General features: G+C 36.5%; 1 protein-coding gene across 3 annotated transcripts in view; it reads right to left on the bottom strand.

The window, feature by feature from the left end:
* Positions 1-210: 210 nt before the first annotated feature.
* LOC126253259 (integrin beta-PS) overlaps positions 211-19,823 on the bottom strand; it is a 129,070-nt gene continuing 109,457 nt past the window's right edge. For all 3 annotated transcript variants that reach the window (XM_049954465.1, XM_049954464.1, XM_049954466.1), the window contains exons 6-14: positions 12,535-12,705; positions 12,150-12,413; positions 11,715-12,002; positions 11,300-11,536; positions 10,171-10,455; positions 9,760-9,886; positions 5,115-5,261; positions 4,121-4,260; positions 211-4,034 (exon numbers count right to left, since the gene is read on the bottom strand). In XM_049954465.1, the coding sequence (XP_049810422.1) occupies positions 3,969-4,034; positions 4,121-4,260; positions 5,115-5,261; positions 9,760-9,886; positions 10,171-10,455; positions 11,300-11,536; positions 11,715-12,002; positions 12,150-12,413; positions 12,535-12,705 (1,725 nt within the window). In that variant the 3' untranslated portion in view covers positions 211-3,968. The remainder of the gene's footprint in view (positions 4,035-4,120; positions 4,261-5,114; positions 5,262-9,759; positions 9,887-10,170; positions 10,456-11,299; positions 11,537-11,714; positions 12,003-12,149; positions 12,414-12,534; positions 12,706-19,823) is intronic.

Genomic DNA, 19,823 nt, shown 5'->3' with positions numbered 1-19,823 from the left:
ATTTAAAGGATACTTAATAAAGAACAAGCCGACTTTCACACTGTCTAAAGATTTTGCAAGGGACCATTTTACTTACATGTCACTCAGCTAGCAAGGATTACCCCAAAGGTTTTTGTGATCATTTTAATCTGCCATCGTCACCCTTGTAAACTGCACTCTCTAATTCCAGCATCCTTCCTGCTGCTGTGAGTCACCAGTGAATTTTCACAATACAGAAAAATGCTTTATTTTATTTCACTACTAACTGTTTTTGAAAATATATACTTTTGCAGTGGAATAACAGATTGAAAATGTGTACATTGTATTGCCAGAACTTCCTTTTCATCTCTCAAAGGTCTTTTACAAACAGTTTATATTAACACAATTTCTCATGTTACCAAAGCAGACAGAGCTGTGGTACGGTTACCTCTTGTCAAGGGGCTCTCATTGTAAGTACAGCAGTGATGATAAATACACTTTGAAAATGTCTGAAATTACCTAGCAGAACAGGGAAATATTTTTGAAATGAATATCAAGGTAACTGTTATGGAAGAAATTTCATTATTACACAGAAAAATCACAGTGTTTAATTTTTTTTCAAACTACTGCAATTTACACACTTTATAATACGGTTAAAGACGACAGTCTATAGATACTTTCAGTTCATAGTTATGTTGCACATGACACACACAGATCTACTTAAAGCTAATCAATGGCAGTGCACAATAAATGTTACAGCCATTCATATGTGAAAGAGATGCTTAACATTTAGAGACACAAGTTATCACACATTAGACAAAAATATAAAACAATGTTAAAATAAGTTCAAAAGTCACATACAGTATCACACACAACAAAGTCATAGCATCACAAAATCTTATGCTGCACAAATTTCCCTCACATCCTGCGACTCACATGGCACAAATAACTTAAAACAGCTTAATAACAAATAAAAAGTTTCTGAAGTGTATGTAACAATTAAATGGAAAGCTAGCTCCATTAACAAAATTTTAATAGATAATGAAATGCAGATCTTTGCTCAAACAGATCAACATTATATCAATGATTATTTACAAGTTTAAAACTGAGTGTTAGTAACATCAGCATTCATGAATGTACACATCTCAAATGACAAGTAATAATGTGTAAACCCTATGTTTCCCGAGATGCTACTTCACCACATGCAAAGAAGCACGTTACTATTCTTTTCCCTATCTCCACTGCAATTGCACAATGCAAATTTAACTTTCTAGTTTTAAGTGTACATAAAGTTTGAAAAATAAGGTATTTAAAGCTTTTATGAATACATACATGCCTAACATCTGGTGTAAATCTAAATTCCAAATAAAGTGATAATTGTTACTTTCTAATAAACAGAGAAAAAAAAGACAGGGTTTAATGCCAGCTGAAAATGAGTTATAGATGGAGCTGATATGAGAGACATAACAGGACAACTAGCCATCAGAATAGGAGCAACAAGTACTGTAAGCACAGCTTACAGACAGAGAAATGGAGGTTGGAGACTGATTCAGTCTCTGAACTTCAAACAGTATTGTTTCATTAGAAGCAAATGGCATGTATGGATACAGAAGACAATAAAAGAAACACCTACAGGTGTAAGAGAGAAAGGCAAAACTGCTTGATGCCCTAGGTTGAAAAACAGAAAAGACAAGGAATTATACCCATGTCTCCTGATGATTGAGTTTGAGTGCTTTCCTTTTTCCCTTATGCTGTCACATATTTCCTTTACTTCCTTGAATGAGAAGCCAGCAAATAATTTTTATAACTGAGGAAAACATGAGGTTTTGACATTACATTTTCTGTAAGCAGCTGTCAATCACAGCTTGTTTCATCCACCTCAGGCATCTGATACGTAGGTAGTCACTCTCAAATATTGTGTTGTAATGCAAGTGATGGCAATAATATTAGAGAGTATGATAAATCAGTGGGGATTTAATGATTTACAAGAATTCAAACTTCTTCTTCTTCTATAGGCAGCACTTGCTCTGAATGAGATTTAAGACACTGGAAGGAGAGAGTTAATAGGAGAGTACTTAAAGCAGACAAGGGAAGACTAGAGACTAAAGAATTTGTCTGGAACAGACAGAAAAATAGAAGAGGAGAACAAATATCAAAGAGGACTGAAATGAAAAGTATAGGGATGTCTTAATAAGTGTATTACAAACAGTTATGACTTTGGTCAGGTGTATTATGAGTAATGTGAATAGTGTAAGTCATAACTGTATAGTAAGTACAGCACTCAATGAAGCTGCCATTTTACAAGAATAACTACATTACTTCAGTCATTAAGGAGCATTGGCTAGTTAAAAAACTCTTAAGTAATCATGTAACCCTCAAATGCTCCATTCAATTAAGCAGTTATTCTTTTTCACCAAATAGTGATTACTCACTATCTATTTTGTGTTAAAACAAAGCAGGTAGACATTAGAGTCGCACTGGGCAAAGAGCTTCTCTGCCAGTGATTATAAACCACATGCCATATAAACCAACATAGAACAGTAAATGTCATCATAATATGACGATTTTTAAGAGAAGAACTATCACAAATTTTAAAAATAATCTCTCTTTCTCTTACACACACACACACACACACACACACACACACACACACACAAATAATTGTTTTACTCAGCTTTACATATGTCTATTCAACACGTGCACCTATGAAGGTGGAGACAGTATACGTAAACCTTTCCTGAAAATAATTGGCAAAATTATCCTCTTTTATATAAATATTAGATATTTACAAGATATTTTTGTGTATTACAAAACAGTATAAAATCTAAAATAATTTTTCCCAGTTAATGTTTCAGCCACAGCTTTGTAGAGAGATTCAAAACGATCAACAAATATTAAATGTTCATCTTAACTGGATGTGTCCTACGAAGAAACATTGACTTCAGTTGCACATATAACTGCACAGTAAACATATTTATGAAGATTATCCCATAACACTATCATTCTTTTTTTTTAAAGAACTAAGGCACATCATGTTATGAAGGCATCATGTAAGAGATTCACCAAGAAACCAGTAAATTTCACTGAACTCATTCGTTTTCTTTGATCACTTATTCTCCAACTTAGCACAAGAAATAACAGCACCACATATATCTAACTCAATGTACTACACCAGAAAACTGGTACAAAAGTATGTGATATGTTTCTCCTTAGAAACATCAATACCACATAGAAAAAAAATCTTCAAAACCTGCTTGTTTAAAATTACTTGCTGGAACATTTTAACTGATTATCATTAACTGGACTGAACATAATAAATAACATCAATGAATAACAGTGGAGTTTAAGCTGCTCAAAGACAGTGATATTAAATTGAAAGGAATGCACTGGTCAAATCAGTGCAATAGTATATGTGGTAAATATCATTCTGGAAAACAGCATAGCACTGTTATTACTTCAAAAGTCTGATGATATATCAAAATATTTTAAACAGCATTAGTTTGCTTGATTTACGTGTGTATGGAAGAACATGGACCAGAACATGCCTGAGATCATTAAAAATTTTGTGCATTGCATTCTGAAAAAATTAAGTTCCCAAATGCTTCCATACGCAAACACTACTTAAATAACTGTGCTGAACATTAATCAAAATTTGTAAACTATCTAATATAAAATACAAATACTGTAGATAAGAAGAGGCACAATAATGCACCTGAGCATTGACTGCCATTTAATATGTTCACCTTCAAAAGCATTGTTCCAAGTCAACACTTTTGCATTCTATTCATCTGCACCAATGGACAAATGTTTGTCAGAGAAAAATGTAAAAGTAAAAACCAAAAGAGTTTTTTCCAGATCAACTAATAAATCTTATGCATACAAATAGAATTATTAGTATGACTAAATTACTGAAGTCATCAAGTTCACAAATTTTGCTCCCCTGGATCCTCACTGTAAAGGCAGTAATTTTCAAATAAGGTCTCTCTGCTACAGACAGCAGTACAAGCAGATCACTTTCCAGCATATGTCGGGTTTTTGAAAGTAGATGTTGCTTGCTTGTAGATTGGATTTTCACCCTGGAAATACATGACACATTAATTAGGTTTATATTTAATCAACTTTATATGAGAAACTTGTAGTTTAAATGAAGTTTGCTTCTTACAGTGTCCCATTTGGCCATCATTCGTTCCTTTTCAAATCGGGCGAATTCTCGTCGATCATGAATTGTTGTGAGAACTTTCCAGAGCAAAATGAATGCCAAACCAATGAGAACAATTGCAGCTATAACACCAAGTACAATTCCTGAAAATAAAACGCATACTGAAAGTTGCAACATTGATTTGTTTTTCTGATCTTAACTAATGGGTTTTCTTAACCTTCTGGTAAATAAATGTTTTTCTGTTAAGCTTTTGGGATTAGTACTATAATGCTCACTGCATGTAATATAAACAAAGCATTAACACTTTGGTGACCAAGGCCGAGCACAGCTTCGGATGCAATTTTGTGTTAAAAAGACTGCGCCTAAATACAGGTCTGGCCATCATTTTATTGACATGTGAGCCAATTACTGCCCAAAAACTGGGCTCACTTTGTATGAGAACAATGTATGGACATCTTGCAACCTGTCCCTTGACTGGTGCTGCCTTCTGTTGTCAGTTTCTAGTTTCATTGTGAAAGAAACATTAGTAGGCCTAACAGCTGCTGTTGTGAATGGTTGAGCCAATGTGATTGCATTTGTGTAATTTTGTGTGTGCACTTGTTAGGTTTTGCAGTTACCTGTAATTCTGCCACAAATACATCACATCTGTTGAGTGAGCAAGACAGTTTGGAAACTCAAGATGAAGATATTTCTCAAAACTTCACCTTGCAATTTTTTCTTGGGAGGGTAATTATATTTCCTATCATCATTGTTTTTAGATCTACACTCTTATCAAAGAACTAAAGTAAATATAAAAAATAAATCTTGAAGCATGGCTCTTTTTTGGTATATATTACTCTTGAAGCTACGTCAATTAAATATGTGCCAGTAATGCTTTAAAGTAGCAATTTTCCTAACCCCAATATTCTCCTAAGTGGCTGATCTCCAAAGTGTTAATATAGCACAAAAAATTTATCATTTGGAAATCACTGCAAGAAATGTTTAACACATAACCTACCTAAGACATAAACTTCTGCAGGGCAGTCGAGCTCTTCCTGAGCTCTAACCAGAACATGGCCTGTGTCATTAAAGGCATATACAAAACGAAACTGGCAGTCGTCTTCATCGTAATAAGAGCAGAAAACTTCTCCCTTGTCCTCATCCGCTGAAAGAGATAAAAAATATTGGTGAGCCACAGAAGAAGGATAATAACACTATCATGAGTAATTCTTCACAAAACATTTTTTATTCCAAATGTCTATAATGTTAATAACCATACACAAAATACAAGGAGACAGAATGGCTAGCCAGTTCTTACCAATAAATGTCAAAATTGTAAGTATTGCCAATACACACATATAAAAGTACAAAAAACTTTTGGAACTGTTAGAAAAAAAAAGTATGTAGGAGAAGTTTAGAAAGATGGGCCACATCACTGCGACACCTGGTTGGGGGAGTGGGGGAGTTCCACTGGTTGTGGGGACATGAGGAGGTGAAGATGAAGGGGGGAGTGTCAGAGAGGAGGTCAAAGATACAATTGTAAGCACTGTGCCAGCTTCAGTCTAGAGATGACAGTCAGAGGTAAAGATGGAGCAAGAGGAAGTGAAATGAATACAGTAATTAGGAACTAGGAAGAGAGACAGAGAGAGAGAGAGAGAGAGAGAGAGAGAGAGAGAGAGAGAGAGAGAGGGGGGGGGGGGAGTGGGGGGACCTAAAAGAAAAATAATAGTAAATAAAAAAATGGGTGTGTGTTAAGTCCAGAAGGATGATGGAATGTGAGTATATATTGGAGACCCCATCTGCATTTCGCTAGCCAACAGAAAATAGTATCACAGGGGGAAAGGGACATCCAAACAGCGGTTTGGGTGTGGCAGGCATGAGCCATACTATACAGCATGCTCACCAACCAGGTATTGTTTGTCTCCAAGGAGGACAGTTCTATTTTGACCATTGATGCACTCAGCCTGTTTAGGTTTTGTTGATGGACTGATTTAAGAGGTAGTGGATGGATGCACAGGACAAGTTATAAGGAGGAAATGATTACAACGGCAGGAGTCTTGGGTCTATAAGGGGGAAATGATTACAATGGCAGGAGTCTTGGGTCTGGGGAAGCATATTGTTTTCAACAAGGACATAACAGAGATCAGGAGGGTGACATAAGGTGATAGTGGATGGTGCATGCACAATATCATAGGATATTATCTCATTACAAGTCACAGCCTTGGCAGAGTAACGTACTGAAGTATTTGAGACCCATGCGAAATTAGGTGGCAAGAGGAGTGCACTTCCAAATTTTTGTTAAAATGGGAACTGTATTTGTCAGAAGAGAATAATGCCCTGGAGATTTATTTCTGAACAATATTTGTGCACTGCAGGAGAGGAAAGTCTGTGAATTGTTTAGATAAACGTTTAGGTAACTGATGTATGAGTGTGTGTATGAGATTAGATATCTAAGTTGTAGGGAGGGGAGTGTCTGATGTGGAAAGTGTGGCAGGTGTGAAAGTGAAGGTAATGTTGCTTATTGATTGGCTTTATATGAATCGAGATTTGGATGTGAGACTCAATGAGATGAAAGTAAACATCAAGGAAGATGGATCTTGAGGAATACCTATTTTTCAAATATCCATGGCTTTTTCCATGCCACAGTGTTTGCTCATAGCTGTTTCAACTGTAATTGTATTTATTTACCAGTTTCGTCTTCCACGTGAATCTGTCTAAAAACGCCGAAGGAAAAAATTGGAAATCACTGGAATAGGACAGAACTACTTTGGTTAGACTAGATTCTTCTAGTAACAAACCTTTCACATGACCTCTTAGCAAAATCACACCAATGCAAATCATGCTGCATATGATTTCACTGAGTGAGGGGCGGAGATGCATCAGTCACATTCTTGTGTGAACATCCCCTATCCTCAGTGATTTTTCAAGTTATGTATTAACACATCTCATGGAATGCTTCATCATGGAGTTCGTCATTCCACTTAAAAAGTGATGTGATCTTCACAGTAGTATGGAGAACATTTGTGCCCAATATAATCCTTTACTTTATAAAGAGGTTGCAAATCAAACTGCTGCCTGCGCCCCCTACTGTTAGCATATGATCTTTTCCAAGAGTCTATATCACAAGTGGTGTCACTGAACGCTGCACTTGACTTAAAAATACTAGTTATACTGGTATAGTCTGATTAAAATAACTTTGTGATTTACAGATTGCAGTGACAGGGACCAGTGCTGCCATTAAGTAGCCAAACGTATTAGATGAAGCTCTGCAGGTACCTACAAAACAAGCACCACAGCAAGCATGTGGTGCTTGAGAAAGAGCAACGATCAGCTAGTGGCTGGCACCTGCCACTAAACTTGCTGAAGCATCAATCACAAAGTTATTTTAGTCAGAGTGTTACAACTTCTCAAAAAGTTCAGTACTAGCTGAGACAGTCTCCTTTCATGACTAGTACCCAGCAATAAGCCCAGCCATCGTGAGTGGTCGCTTGGCTGTGCGTCTCCCTCTGGTGGCCCCGCTTTACAATAGTAGATGTGGAGTGACTGGTGTCCATATGTGCCTGTTGTGCTATGATGGTCAATGTTGTAAACAATGGCAGGAGCTCAACATCTACGTGGTAACCCAGTGTGTTACCACACACTGCATTGTCAGACTGCTTCTGGACATCTTGGGTTGTCTGAATGATTTTGTCCTCAGACTCCAAAGTACTCTCATGGATCTCTTAACTGATTTTGTCAGTATGACTAATCTAGTTTGCTGGTTTTGTTCCAACATTGTACTACTACAAATTGCAGTGCTTTCTGTGCTACTGCCAAATCAGCTGAAAATTTCAAGATAACCTGCTTTTTGCCAGTACTGTGTATCAGTAATGACAATCAATGTATCTTCAGAAACAGCCTGCATCATTCTCCTTGTAGATGTATCAAAACATCTGAAATGCATTTTGAAAACAGTGCTGACATTCCTCACTCTGGTTGCCATTCTTGGCGGTGTACAATTTTGGCACTATCGCCTACAATAACTTTTTCATAAAAAAGAAAAGCGGTGCTAAAACTGTGGTGTCACCGCCAGACACCACACTTGCTAGGTGGTAGCCTTTAAATCGGCCGCGGTCCAGTAGTATACGTCGGACCCGCGTGTCGCCACTGTCAGTGATAGCAGACCGAGCGCCACCACACGGCAGGTCTAGAGAGACGTACTAGCACTCGCCCCAGTTGTACAGCCGACTTAGCCTGAGATGGATCACTGACAACTACGCTCTCATTTGCCGAGTTAGCCTAGCCTTCAGCTACAATTGCTACGACCTAGCAAGGCGCCATAATACTTTGCCATATATATTGTGGTTATAACATGTATCATCAAGAGCGATGTTCTACAAATGTAGATTACAGTTAAGTATTCCAGAAGCTACGTACTTTTCTTTATAGCATTCATTACGTATCCTGTTTCAGACCTCACGCCAGCCTGCGTGAGTTTAAGCGTGTGCCTTTCGGCTTCCTCTCATTGTGTCTAGGCTGTCTTGCCTAGACACAACAAAAACCTCTTTTTTGTTGATTGGTAGTTTTGAAAAACCAAGTTTTTACTATCTTCACCTCCCACCTGCACAATTTTCAGCAACATGCAAGAAGCATATACACTGTGCAATGCTGTGTTCCACATATTCAGTTCTCGTCATTTTACTGGTGTGAAATTTGTTGGAAAAGAGTATTCTGAGGATATCTTGGAGGATATCTTAACAGAAAATGATTATCTGATCGAGACATCCTTTCAATTTTAATGCATGCAAATACTCTGCTCCATAACAACATTGTACATGAGATTTTAAATTGTGTTATGGAGAACTAGATTTCTAATTTGCTCCACTCTTGGAGAATAAAATTACTTTTGACTGCCTTAAATAAGGGTGAACCTCTCCACCTGGGTCTTTAATGGATTGATGTCTGTGGAAATTGCATTTTGTGTGTGTGTGTGTGTGTGTGTGTGTGTGTGTGTGTGTGTGTGGACAATAGCAAGAAATAATGATGATACGGAACAGACAAAACATGTAAGTTAAAATATCACTGAATATGTTCAACTAACTTCTAATTCCAATTGAAATACCAGTTCTTTTTTATTTTTGACACAAAGATAAACAACAGCCTCATTTCAGGTTTCACACTCATAGTGTTTCTCAGCACAGATTATTTTATTGTCGTATTGGCTGTAGAAGCCTGTAATCTTTTCAATTTGGGTTTCCATAATGTAAAATAGTTCTGTGAACAATACTAAGGAATAGCATAAAAAGAAAGATGTATGTGATCATCTAAACACAGTCTTTAGTGCAAACCTGATTATCATGAAATAATGCATTTTAGTACAGGAAATCCAATAAGCTTGAAGTGTTTTCTCACCTTTTCAAATGTGTACAAATACAAAAACTTGTTGTATGAAATGACAGTTAGAAATGGCAGACACAGTGACAATGAAAAGAAGATGATAGAAACTAATAACTGAAGACAGAATCACAAAGCGGAAAAGGAATGAAGTAGAGGGAAGATGGCTCATATGGTTTGTACATATAAAATAAAGAACAACTGAAGTAAGCTAACAGATGTGCCAGAATTTGACTGAATGGTCCAACATATAAGACAAATATCAAAACATTTAAAATGAAAAACTGTACCTTCAACATAATCAACAGAAATTGGTACAAATGTGCAATTTGCACATTCTTCTTCTGTTAGAATTCCTTTATGATACATTTGACATTGCACACAGTCTTTAAACACAGCACAAGGTGGTTTCACACCCTGAAACAAAAATTATGGAACTATGATATAAAATTATAGTCAGGATAAACAAATCAAAGAAAGTACCTATAATGAAGCTTTCAGATACTATTATGTTCCATAACACATTAAGAAGACCTGTATCAATATTATAACAACAATCGAAATTTCTGGAAGGAATAATATACTTTCCCTCATTTTATGTATGTGTCAATGTTATTATATATCTAAAAATATCAATGTTATTAACAACATATAGCAATATTAAGAAATGCAACCAGTTGCAAAAGAACTGAGAAACTTACCGGTCGCCTTTCACAGAATTTTCCTGTGTAACGATTCTCACCACCATCGTCATCACACAAACAAGTTCCACAGTTGCATTCACCATGTCCAGAACATACCTCCCCATTGATGGGTGATATACAAGTCTGGTTGGACACTGGACAGTCACAAGCAACACCTGTCCACTCTGGCTTACATTTACATTTTCCACAATCACAGATACCATGAGTGGGGCCAGAGCATATTTCACCATGAGAATATTCACATGTGAAATTGTCACATTCACAATATGTGCCTGATACAACCTGCAAAATTTTAAGAAAGATGATAAATGCTATATTCAGAGGATTATCTGAATTTTAGAATTTATTTTCAGTTAGGAAAAATGTCACAACAAAACCCTGACTAGTACACACAGTGTGGTACTATGAGGTATGAAAGAATACTATTTTATTAACACAAATTTTAGTATTACAATTCACTTATTAGCCAACTACAGTCTGAAATCTATGAACAGTCCAGGCCAATTAAAAAGGCACTTTCATGAACATCCTGCTGTGAATAGACATCGCAAATTTACAAGCCTTTCAATGAGAACACAGACACATTCTTTCTCCAGACAGAAGTTTAAAACCAACACACTTTTTAACTCTTTAATTTCCTTTTCTTAGCTTTTTTATGTCCTTTAGTATCTTGGAGGAATGGGAGTTTGTGAAGAAACACTGTGATAATTCATCTGTAATAGAGCAAGTCTGTAATCTGAATAGTTATCATTGTACAGAAACACATTAATACCTAAATATCTTCTGTCAGTTTTGAAATATATCAACATCACTCATTAAAGCTTTTAGAGACACATTTGTCATTTCTTGAGTGTGAATGGAAACTGATACTGCCAGCTCTGCAGGCAACTAGTATATCAAATATTCAATGGTCATCAACATTAAGAGAAAATAACTTACTTATATAAAAACAGTAGGAGTATGCTTAACAGAGCAAACTGACTCACTGATAAGTGTTATGAGGAAGGAAAAGAGGAAGGAAGTACAGAAATGGACTATGGGAAAGAATGAACAACACTGGAAACATTCAATATGCATTATTGAAGCTCTAACAAATAGTTATACAGAAGTCTCAGATATTACCTACCTCATACGGATTGGGCCGAGAATCACACTCACACACTCCACATATACATGTTCCCCGTCCTGAACAGTCAACAGTTGATGTGTTGTCTGGTCGGCATGTGTTCACACCTTCAAATTCTTTTCCTCCACTCTCACTGCTGCATTCACACTTGCGACCAAAGTGTTGAGCATCACATTTACATATGCCACACATATATGTTCCAGCTCCCGAACATTCAATGGCATTCTCTTTGTAAGTCTAAACAGGAGATGAAAAAGCAAAACAAATTCAAAATATATGCATATTTTCTTCATTATATGAGCAGTCTAGAAAAAATAGTTCTTTTCCTACGTGGAGATTAATTTACTAGTTTTAGAACTGAGATGCCCATTTTTCAACCTTAAACATACATGTCTAAAATCCTATAAACACTTACAGGATGTGACTTGCGTTCACAGGGGCAGTCGCCTAATATTGTTAAATCCACAAGAAGACTTTCATTGACACCAACTGGATAAATCCGGATAAGCTGCTGCCAATCTTTTCGGTTCTTTGGGCACTCTGTCACTTCAATTTCTGCTTCAAACTTAACTTTTGAGCCCACTTTCAAACCATCAACCTTATGCGTTTGCTTCATTGCTCCTCCAGATAAGCCACTTGTATAATATGTGATTCTCACTGCACTGCTGGCATTATCTTTCATTTCCACAGATGAAGAAATTTTCTGTAACACAAATCATATGCCTAAATTTAACAATTAATACTTCCATAAATCAGCAAAATTACATATTTTAACAGTAAAAATTATATTGTTTACATAAGTGATTCATTATTACAAATGATTCAATTATTGGTGATTTAAGAAACTTACATTGTACTGATCTTTTACAAGATCTACAACATTTGAAGAATCTGCAGACAGCTGTCCTGATGATGAGCCTTCAACATATGTCCGCAACTGGTCATAAACAGAAAACTGCTCAGCAGTCACAGCAAATATCACATGAATTGAGTTGTCTCTGACTTTCAAATTCAGCTGTGATATAGATGGATAATCTTGTATAGTTGAATGAGTATAAAGCCCACTACTGTCCAAGTGACACTCTCCATCATTTGGCTTAACAATGCCACCAAGCTGTAATTGGCCAATTATTGGATAAGTGCTAAGCAACAATAACCAGATGTAAACATTACAACAGCCCAACTGGACATATTATGATGAATACAGATGTGAGCACAAGCAGTCACATTCATACCTTGCCATCACCAGCATAGTGGAATCCAGCATCCGTAGAGAACACAAGGAGTCGTCGGGCCTTCTCTCTCCAGCCTATTTTGTCTCTACAGACAACTGCCTGCATGATAGCATCAAAACCGCCTTCAGGAGCATCCAGATTTCCTGACACTGCTGCATCTCTCACTTTATCCTAAAGGAGGAAAATTGGACATCAAAAATAATTTCAGTACTATACTTACCTAAAATGTAATACTTACCATATTCAAATATCCAACTTTATGATTTAAGAGTAAAATATTCACTTGAATTTTTCAAGGGCTATATAAAGTAGAATATGCTGTCATATTAATTCTTGAAAAACATTTATACAAAGATTCTACTAATTTCTAATCCAGCATGCAAACATCACACAGCTTTTATGTTACAACTACTTCATTTTTAAATGGTTAAAGCAGAATTTTGAAAATTACTAGCTATAATGAAAGAACTGTATATGTGAACTCTGTATTTATTTTCTCACAAAACAAAAAGGATCTATTACAAGAACCAGAGACAATGCACATTTAGTTCCCACTTCTTGTAAACTAACAGTAATCATGAAATTTATAACTGAAGATCAGTAGCACTTCCAAACTGTTACAAGCATGAAATCTTCCTTTGTAAAGAGTCAAAGCTTGGATAGTATACAAAGCATAAATTCATATTTAAACAGTTCTTTCACAAGCAAGAACCAATTTTTTTACAGAAAGCAATGTTACATTTAATGCAGTACTACAAGTTAGTTTTGGCGCATATGTTAATGTGTCAACTTTTAGCAATTAAGGATTTATGAAGTAAGAGCTGCACTGTATTACACATCTGTAGTGTATTTTCTACATGCGTGTCAGTAAGGCTCAGTGAACAAAATATAAATGAACTTCAGAAAGATCTTATTTTGCAGGTTGGCCTTATTGTACTGAATGTTGTCATATTTTGGATACCAGCCAAATTCGTTACACCGTGCATAAGTATATATCCAAAAAGATTACTTCTCCATAGTACATACACTTGCAATGCTATGTCTTGATAGGAAATTCAGATTGGTTCTGCTCTTGCCCTCCTGCACCCTACTTTAATCCCTTCCTTTACTTTGTACTAATGTGATAAACATTGAAAACTAAAATTCAGTGTCTGTTGTTTCTTCTTTTATCATCATCAACATCATCATCATCATCAATGTGTGTGTGTGTGTGTGTGTGTGTGTGTGTGTGTTTTAGCAATACTTGGAATTTTGCCACCTGAAGATAATTCTACAATTCTACCTCCTTATAATTTTACAGTTTTCTCAACTCAGTTTAGCTTTTAATATGTAGTACTATATTTATCAATGAAAATAATCAATTTCTGATACTATATTATAACTATTTAGATAAAAAATTTACTCACCAAGTGGCAGCAGGAGAAAACACAAACAAAAGTTAAGGACATGTGCAATCTTAGAACATATTCTGGGCTCAGAAATAATGAGATATCTTGAGCAGAATGACCGCCTCAATGCCTACCAGCATGGTCTTTGAAAACATTGATCATGTGAAATGCAACTCGCACTTTTCTCACATGACATACTGAAAGCTTTGTATCATGACAACCAAGTAAAAAAAAAAAAAAAAAAAAAAAAAAAAAAAAAAAAAAAAAAAAAAAAAAAAAAAAACCATAATATCCTATGAACATAACCTCAATAAATCAGTGTTGGAATTGGCCAAGTCATACAAATACCTGGGTGTAACACTTTGTAGAGGTATGACATTGAATGATCATATAGGTTCAGTCGTGAGTAAAGAAGGTGGCAGACTTTGGTTTATTAGTAGAATACTGAGGAAGTGCAATCAATCTACTAAAGAGATTGCTTACAAATCACTCATGTGACCCATCTTAGAATATTGCTCAAGTGTGTGGGACCCATAGCACATAGGACTAACAATGGATACTGAAAGTATACAGAGAAGGGCAGCATGAATGGTCAATGGTCTATGTAATCCAGGGGAGAGTGTCACAGAGATACTGAAATGGCAGACTCCTGAAGACAGGTGTGAGTTATCCCAAGAAAGTATATTAACAAATTCATGGATGTCCATCCTATTGCATGGACGAGGGACTTCAGCTGATGCTATATATGACAAAAAGTACCACCACAGCTATCTCTTGAGAATGTCTTCATTGTCTCACATGACTACTTTTGGCGGCACATTGAAGGGGAAGGAAGAGGGATGATGGAAAAGGACTGGCAAGGTTAAGGAAATGGGGAAAGTTATGGAAAAGTGCCCAGAACACCATGTCAGAGGAGACTTACCAGAAGCAATGAGAACGATAGACTGATTGTTGGGCACTGCACCGGATGAGATTTAAGAAAAATGGTTCAAAAGGCTCTAAGCACTATGGGACTTAACATCTGAGGTCATCAGTCCCTTAGACTTAGAACTGCTTAAACTTAACTAACCAAAGGACATCAGACACATCCATGCCCGAGGCAGTATTCGAACCTGCGACCATAGCAGCAGCGCGGTTCCGGACTGAAGTGCCTAGAACTGCTCGGCCACAGCGGCTGACAAGATTTAAGAACCTGAGATCTTAAAGGTGGAAGATAGGATAATAAGCAAGACAGATATTACTGACAAAACAAACTTTTGCATGATATTTTTTCAGTAATCTCTGTCTTGCTTGATATCCTATCTTCCACCTTTAAACTCTTAGGTTTTCAAATCTCATCTGATGCAGTCCCCAATGATCAGGTTTTCCTTCCCATTGCGTCCGGCAAGTCTCCCTTGACCCATGGCTCTGGATGACTTTCACAAAACTCCCCATTTTTTAAACCACATCAGTCCTGTTCCTTCATCCCTCTTCCCTCCCCTTCAACCCTTCTGCCAGAAGAAGAAGCCACTGGCTCCAAAATCTTGGCCATGTCCTTAACTTTTATATGTGTCTTCTCCTGCCATCACTTGGTGAGTAGATTTTTTATCCATCAGATTATATTATGGTGCTGTATTTGTATGACTGAAAACACCTACACATTCATAACAGATGTAATTCACAATTTCTGTCACTCTTCAATCACATGAGCATAATTGTGGAAAGCCACACATTTGTTTGCAAAGATACACACACATTAATCTTGAAGAATCAAGTCAGCCAAGACTGCTAGCAATTCTTTTTATTTCTATGGCTGGTTTTGACAGATCTATGCTGTCATCATCAGATCCAAAAGTTACAAAAACAAACATCCCAAGTGAAGGTGGCTTAAACATAAACAATTTCATATAACAATTGTGTACACTAATTCAGTGTTAGGACGTACTTTGTAACATTATTAGTTATACATGCTTGTTACAATACCGAAAGTCACATAGTGATGTTGCGTCAAATAAAACGTGGCAGGGAAAATCAGCATGTCACAAATAAAGTAACACACAATTAAAACACACAACATGTTGCGCTGATGTCCCAAAATACACTAATCACCCAACACCACAACTGCGACTTCACTAGTATAATATTTTCACAAATAAGGAAGTACAAATCTTTACATAGTGATGTCCACTAATCAATATATGTGGCACACTGCAATTATGTCTTCTCTCTAATCTCATTAAAATTATTCCCAAGACAATTTATTTAACACTTTAAATCTCAATTTTTTAAAAAAAAATGTGTTTGGAAAATATATAGCATCAATTTTTTAAAAAGTAAAATTTACAGTGAAATATACGTTGTCATCTATTACACGTAAACCTATAAGAAACTGCCATTTTCTAACAGGAAGTTTACAGTAAATGTAGTTCAGATTATTTATCAACACAAAGCCATATCAAAAGTCCTGACAAAAAAGGTCTTCAAGGTAACTATAAGCTAGGAAAACATAGGCCATAGCTGTGGACTATCAAAATACTATCAGGTTCACATTATTGTATTCTTTGCACCATATAAATGAACTACACTACCATTCATGTGGCAGTGATGTGGTGCCTGTGGTCTAAGTACAGCATGTTCATTACAAAATTTTGTATTAATCGCATGGTGCATTATTAAAAAATATTGTAGAGCTTGTGGTATAGTTTCCCAGCTTTTCATGTGAGCATATGCACCCACTTAGAAAAAAATTCGACATGTATTGTGGATTTCAAAGCTTACATGTGCTAAAGTGTTTTATATGGCATGAAGAATCAAATTATGTGAATCTGACATTACTTCATGGAGTGATTTTGTGTGGTCGACAGCTACGGTCTATATTTGCCTTGCACTGTTACCTTAATGACGTTCTCTTTCTGGACTTTTGATATGGCTCTGTGTTGATGTATAATCTCAAATAAGTTTATTGTAAACTTATTGTTAGAAAATGACAGTTTATTATAGGTTAATATGTAATGGATGACAATATATATTTAATTGAAAATCCTATTTTTTTAAAAATTGACAGTATATGTTTTTATAACTTTCAGATCCGAAGATGACAGCATAGATCTGTCAAAACCAATCATAATAATAAAAAGAACTGCAAGTGATCTTGGCTAACTTAATTCTTCAAGAATACTATAACTTTCAGATCACCTCGAAATTGACTCAATGTCAAACATAAATAAAAATTACAAACATTTGCGTCCTCCAAGAACATTTCTTCAAAAGAAAGTTTTGTATTCTGAAAAATATCCTGTCTCATTTGTGATCAATATTGTGTAACAGATGAATAGAACTTTGCAATGTTAGCCATAATATGAAAACAAACAAACCCCATTCAATAAATAACATGTAAACTTCACCTTTACACATAACATAGACTGACTTTCATTCCCGGTTAATATCATGGTCTGCCTCTACTCAACTAAATGTTTCAAAGCAGAAAAAAAAAATTGGTTAGCTGTTTTTAATGGGCAGTCTAATTAGTATACAACCAGCATGCTGTCTGAGGCACATTCTCAGAAAAATAAAATTAAATCTGACACATACAACATATGTTATGAACCAAAACTATTTTAAAGATAGAATGACTAGAAAAAATAATACAAAACTAGGAAATCATGGGTGCAATAAAAATGAAATGACTAAAGATGATCGTTACCTGTATGGGGGACGCATTAAGTGGTGGATAGTCTCATATGTACCTACCCTGTATGTACCTGTTTACTTCTGATGATTTCAGAAAAAACTTGGTAATGAAATAGCACAATTTGAAACTGGTAACAGTCTGAAGTACTTTAACTTGAGCTAATGAAAGATAGACACAAACAAATCAATCTGAAATAAGGACCTAATTACACTGGTTTCTTTAAATTTTGTGTAAAGTGTCTGGAAACAATTAAGATTTGTGCAAAATGTATCACAGTCTCAACTTATACAACTCTAACAACACTATGTACACTATATGATCAAAAATATCCGGACACCCTCAAAAACATATGTTTTTCATATTACGTGCATTGTGCAGAACTCACAGACTTCGAACGTGGTCAGGTGATTTGGTGTCACTTGTGTCATATGTCTGTACACGAGACTTCCACACTCCTAAACATCCCTAGGTTTCCGATGTGATAGTGAAGTGGAAACTTGAAGGGACATGTACAGTGCAAAAGCGTACAGGCCGACCTCGTCTGTTGACTGACAGAGACCCCCGACAGTTGGAGAGGGCCGTAATGTGAAATAGGCAGACATTTATCCAGACCATCACACAGGAATTCCAAACTGCATCAGGATCCACTGCACATACTATGACGGTTAGGTGGGAGGTGAGAAAAGTTGAATTTCATGGTCGAGCGGCTGCTCATACGCCACACATCAAGCCAGTAAATGTCAAATGACAGTTTGCTTGGTGTAATGAGTGTAAACATGGGACAATTGAACAGTGGAAAAACATAGTGTGGGCAGGCGAATTCTCAGTGAACATCATCTGCCAGTGTATGTAGTGCCAACAGTAAAATTCGGAGGTGGTGGTGTTATGGTGTGGTCGTGTTTTTCATGGAGGGGGCTTGCACCCCTTGTTGTTTTGCATGGCGCTATCACAGCACAGGCCTACACTGATCTTTTAAGCAACTTCTTGCTTCCCACTGTTGAAGAGCAATTCGGGGATGGTGATTGCATCTTTCAACACGTTCGATCACCTGTTCATAATGCACGGCCTGTAGTGGAGTGATTACACGACAATAACATTCCTGTAATTGTCTGGCCTGCACAGAATCCTGTCCTATAGAACACCTTTGGGATGTTTTGGAATGCCGACTTTGTGCCAGGCCTCACCGACTGACATTGGTACCTGTCCTCAGCGCAGCACTCTGTGAAGAACGGGTTTCTATTCCCCAAGAAACCTTTCAGCACCTGACTGAATGTATGCCTGCGAGAGTGGAAGCTGTCATCAAGGCTAAGGGTGGGCCATCACCATATTTACTTCCAGCATTACTGATCGACGGCGCCATGAGCTTGTCAAGTCGTTTTCAGCCAGGTGACTGGATACTTTCGATCACGTAGTGTATATGGGATTAAACAACACCAGAGTAAAACTGAAGTGCGATTCAAGTCTCTTAAATCCAACTGAATCATACTCCTCCACCAATATACACCTCAAATTGTGTTTTATACAATGCAGTGACCATGAAACAGACATAAGAAATCACATTCCATTTACAGAATGTTCAAAAAGTTGTGCAACATTATGGAAGAATGCTTCTTTTTTGTTGTAGGTATGGTCCTTGTTTAACTGAGGAAGAAATGAGGTACGTATTACAGTGGAAGGTATTCAGTGTCACCCAGCACATTAGATGTGTGAGTTACGCCAAGACACAGAATTCTTTGACAGAAAACACTATACGATAGGTTCTGTAAGACAGAAAATGTCGGAGATTCAGCCAAAACTGATCAACGAAAAGTGCTAACACTTGCAATGTCTCCTCATTTATCTCTGACTTTTTTCTTTTGGGTATATCGTAAGGATGCTTCACACAAAATTCATTCTGACCCTATCCCTGTACTACAGAAAGAAACTGAATGATGTATCGCTGCAATTCCTTAACAAAGGTTACAACAGGTTTTTCTGAGGATACAACATTATAAGTCACTCATGCATCACAGAGCCCAGGTTTAATAACTTTCGGAGCTTAGTAGCATTCTCATAAGGCTGTGTTATTTTCTGAATAGCCTGTGGAATATGGGTTCTTAAGCGGAAAAATACAGCCGTTACCAGGTGAAGATAAATTTTCTTCAGACAGCTTAGAAATACAGAAATTGTCTATCTGTAAGTACTGCAGAAGAGAGGAAGATTTCAGTCTAATATCCCGTCAACCTGTAGAG

Source organism: Schistocerca nitens, chromosome 4, assembly GCF_023898315.1.
Source record: "Schistocerca nitens isolate TAMUIC-IGC-003100 chromosome 4, iqSchNite1.1, whole genome shotgun sequence".
Classification (NCBI taxonomy): domain Eukaryota; kingdom Metazoa; phylum Arthropoda; class Insecta; order Orthoptera; family Acrididae; genus Schistocerca; species Schistocerca nitens.
The sequence above is the reverse complement of the archived record's forward strand: the minus strand, read 5'-3'. Positions and strand labels throughout refer to the sequence as shown.